The sequence below is a fragment of the Leiobunum rupestre genome, chromosome 8, assembly GCF_980474605.1.
Source record: "Leiobunum rupestre chromosome 8, qqLeiRupe1.1.hap1, whole genome shotgun sequence".
In the NCBI taxonomy this organism is placed as follows: domain Eukaryota; kingdom Metazoa; phylum Arthropoda; class Arachnida; order Opiliones; family Sclerosomatidae; genus Leiobunum; species Leiobunum rupestre.
The window spans coordinates 53211709-53215450 of NC_143391.1; the positions used below are offsets into that span (position 1 = coordinate 53211709).

General features: G+C 50.0%; 1 protein-coding gene across 1 annotated transcript; it reads right to left on the bottom strand.

Moving 5' to 3' along the window:
- Positions 1 to 661: 661 nt before the first annotated feature.
- Positions 662 to 2056, bottom strand: LOC149933694 (uncharacterized). The gene has a single exon (XM_090157384.1). It carries the CDS (start codon positions 2054 to 2056, stop codon positions 662 to 664), a length of 1395 nt encoding a protein of 464 aa, XP_090013510.1.
- Between the last annotated feature and the right edge of the window lie 1686 nt (positions 2057 to 3742).

Sequence of the window (3742 nt, forward strand, 5' to 3'; positions counted from 1 at the left end):
AACGTTTCACGTGGAATCTGACTGCGTCTCTAAGGCCGACTATCCAAAACCGCCGTTGGAGTACAGTGACGAGAAGCTGCGGCCCTCCATGGAAATGTTTGATGTGCTCGTGTACGATAATTAGGTCTGTTAGCTTATTTCTTCGAGGCAACAATATTGGGTGGATTCTGTCCGGTGATATTCTCGCATGCTGAAGTCGTCCTCCCACCCTGATTGTCCCCTGATCATCCAAAACAGGGTACAGCGAGATAATCTTGCTTTTCGACGGGATTTCTTTTATTTGGTGTAGGCATGCGTATTCCACGGGAAAGGCTTCCTGCTGAACCCTCTGGACCAAGTGAAGTAGAGCTGCCTATCGCTCTTCAACTTTAAGTGATCCGACAGTCCTGGATTATCCTTTGTTTTTTGGGATTCGCGCGTTACGGAGGAAGCGCAACATATACGCCGTCACGTTGATCAAGGTGCGGAAGGACGAGTACTGCGCGAGCATCGAGTTATCCGCTTGATCATGGATCACCATCATTGCGACTGTCTTCTCCTCCAGGCAGCATTCCTCCGGTTCAGGGCCGTGGATCTCATGCTGATGCGTCAAGGGATCTTGTAACCATTTCGGCCCATGCCACCACAGCGTGTGATTGCAAAGCTGGTCTGCATGGACGCCTCAAGAGGCGCAGTCTGCCGGATTCGTTTCTCCTGGAACGTGATGCCAATGTGCGCCAATCAATGTTTCTTGTATCTCCGACACCCGGTTGGCGACGTAAGTTTTCCAGCGATGAGGTGCTCCCGTGACCCAGGCGAGCGCAATTGTGGAATCCGTCCAACAGTGAATCTCCGGGATCCTTTCCTTGAGAGAACTTTGAACGAGATTCACCAACCGGGCCAAGAGAACCGCTCCGCAGAGTTCCAAACGAGGCAGCGTCGTCCTCTTCAGCGGTGCGACCCTTGTTTTTGCGGCTAGTAGCTCAGTATGGACCTGACCGTTCTCGGAAGTCGTCTTCATGTATATGGCTGCCGCGAATGCGGTTTTGGAGGCGTCACAGAACCCATGCAGACTGGTGGCTTGGGCGTGGGGCTGTGCTACATAACGCTGAATCTGAAGGTTCTCTATCTCAGGTAACTTGTCTCTGAATGATCTCCATTTGGAAATGAGATGCGGAGGTAGTTGGTCATCCCACTCTACTTGGAGCTTCCATAAGTCTTGAAGCAGTATCTTTGCCAGAACCGTAACGGGAGCTAGCAGCCCCAGAGGATCGAAGATCTTAGCCGTATCCGCCAAGATAGTGCGCTTTGTAACCAGTGTCCCTTCCGCTTGCACTGCTACTGAAAACGAGAAATGATCTTTTGCAGGAGTCCAACGCATGCGCAACGTCTTAATTGTTTCGTCGCTGTCGATTCGCAACGGGACTCGAATTTCTGTTAATTCTTGAGGCAAAGACTCCAGTAATTTTGATATATTTGAGGACCATTTCCGTAATTGGAAACCGGCGCCGTTGGTGGCCTTCAGGATTTCCGTTTGAAGCTGAAGCCCTTCTAATACCGAGTTAACTCCCGTCATCAAGTCGTCCATATAGAAATCTCGTGCTAGCGCAGAGGACGCTAAAGGGAATTCTTCTTGTACGTCTTCAGCTAGCTGCTTAAGTACCCTTGTGGCTTGATACGGCGCAGCTGCGGTTCCGTAAGTGACGGTTGATAATTGATATTCGTTTAGAGGCTCCGATGGGCCTTTGCGCCAGATGATTCTCTGCCAACGGACGTCGTCTGGGTGTACCAACACCTGTCTGTACATTTTTGTTATGTCCGCCGTCATAACAACAGGGAAAGCCCGGAACCGTATAAGTAGATTGATCAAGTCATCCTGTAACTTCGGACCCACCAAAAGAATGTCGTTAAGGGCCGTTCCTGTTGAGCTTTTCGCTGACGCGTCGAAAACGACTCGTAGTTTTGTTGTCGTGCTGGACTCCCTCACCACGCCATGATGAGGCAAGTAACAGGCTCTCGTAGATAATTGCGATTGTGGAACAGGCTCCATATGACCCAACCGGATATATTCCTCCATGAACTGGCGTCACTGTGCGTAAAGATTATCGTCTGCTTGCAAGCGCCTTTCTGTTGACAAGAACCTCCGGACAGCCATCCTCCTCGAGTCCCCAAGCTCGTTTGGACTACTCTTGAACGGTAAGCGCACCATGAATCTTCCAGAGTGGAGACGGGAATAGGTTCCTTTGAAGTGACCTTCGCAGCGCTTCTCATCGGCCGTCAAGAACTTCTTCGGCAAGACCTCCTCGGTTTCCCAAAATTTCTTCAGCTGGTCATCGATCGTGCCAACATGAACCTTTATCCCAGAAGTTGGCATTGACGTGTCTCCTGGACATAACGGTCCGCCTATGGCCCAGCCAAAAATCGTCTTAACCGCCACTGGCAAGTTCCCGCTCCTTTTGTATTTGTCATCTTCAACAATCTCGAAGTAAACGTCGGCGCCCAGTAGGACATCGATGGGACGTGATGTATGGAACGTAGAGTCTGCCAGCTTGAGGCCCTTGATATGTGGCCAATTGTTGCCATCAAAGGAGTTCTACGGTAAGTCTCCAGTAATTGAACGGAGTCGATGGTGTTCGCCTCCGTTTTTATGTCCAACCAGACGCTGCCACGAGTTGTAGCGCCTGATGCCCCAATGCCACCGATAGACGCGTGATATCTATTGCGTTTAAGGTTGAGTCTGCAAACGCTTTCTTCACTGATGAACGTTGCTTGCGAAGCCGAGTCGAGTAGAGCCCGTAGGTTCTCGAAATGTCCCGCCACCTCCTTAACCTTGATTATCGCCGTCGGCAGAATGACTTGAGAACGCTCGGCAGACCTTGATGGATTTGATTTCTGCTTTTGTGATACATGAGCTATGGCATCTGGCTCCTTTGTCGTCGATTCTTCGTTCTTTCGATGAAGCAGCGTGTTATGCTTGGAACCACAGCGTCTACAGGCTCCTCCTTTGCAATCACCGCTCCGATGATCGGGCCGAAGACAGTTGTAGCAGCGCGAATGCCGCTTTACCAGGACCCAGCGTTCATCAATGGATGACTTTATCACTGTTGGACATCTGAAAATGGGATGGTCTCCGTTGCAGACCACGCATTTCCCTTTGTTGGTTCCGTGATGCGAGGACAAATGTTTTCTCTGTTGAGACGAGTCCTTGGATCTTGCCGAAATATGCGTTGATTGCGTCGCGGCCAGTGCTCTGGCTCGCTGTTCAAAGTAGCTTGCGAGATCCTCGTAATTAGGACGTTGAGTTCCAACCAGTGACAGCTCCCACTGGCGACGAGATTCCACATCAAGCTTCTCCTTGACGATGTGGATTAACATTGCATCCCAGTGCTGGACCGGTTCCTGTAAGATCTTGAGTGACCTAATGCACTCCGACGTCGTGTCGAGTAGTTGACGAAGAGCAATTGCCGATTCTTCTCTGATGAAAGACTGTGAGCATCTACGATTTCTCTGGTATTGTGGTATCTATTCTTTAAGATATCCCAGGCTTCTTTGTAGTTTCCGTCTGTCAATTGCAGTTAATGTACCAACCGCGCTGCGTCACCGAACGTCGAATTCTTTAGATAATGTAGTTTCTGAGCTCCAGAAAGTGACGTATTGTTATGGACCGTGGCGATAAACAGATCATGAAACGGGAACCATTATGTATATTGCCCACCAAACTTCTGAAACCGATAGGAGGTAGTCGAACGTCTGACGTCGGTCT

Excerpts from the sequence above, each read along its gene's own strand:
- LOC149933694 (XM_090157384.1), bottom strand. The coding sequence starts at position 2,056 with ATGGAGGAATATATCCGGTTGGGTCATATGGAGCCTGTTCCACAATCG.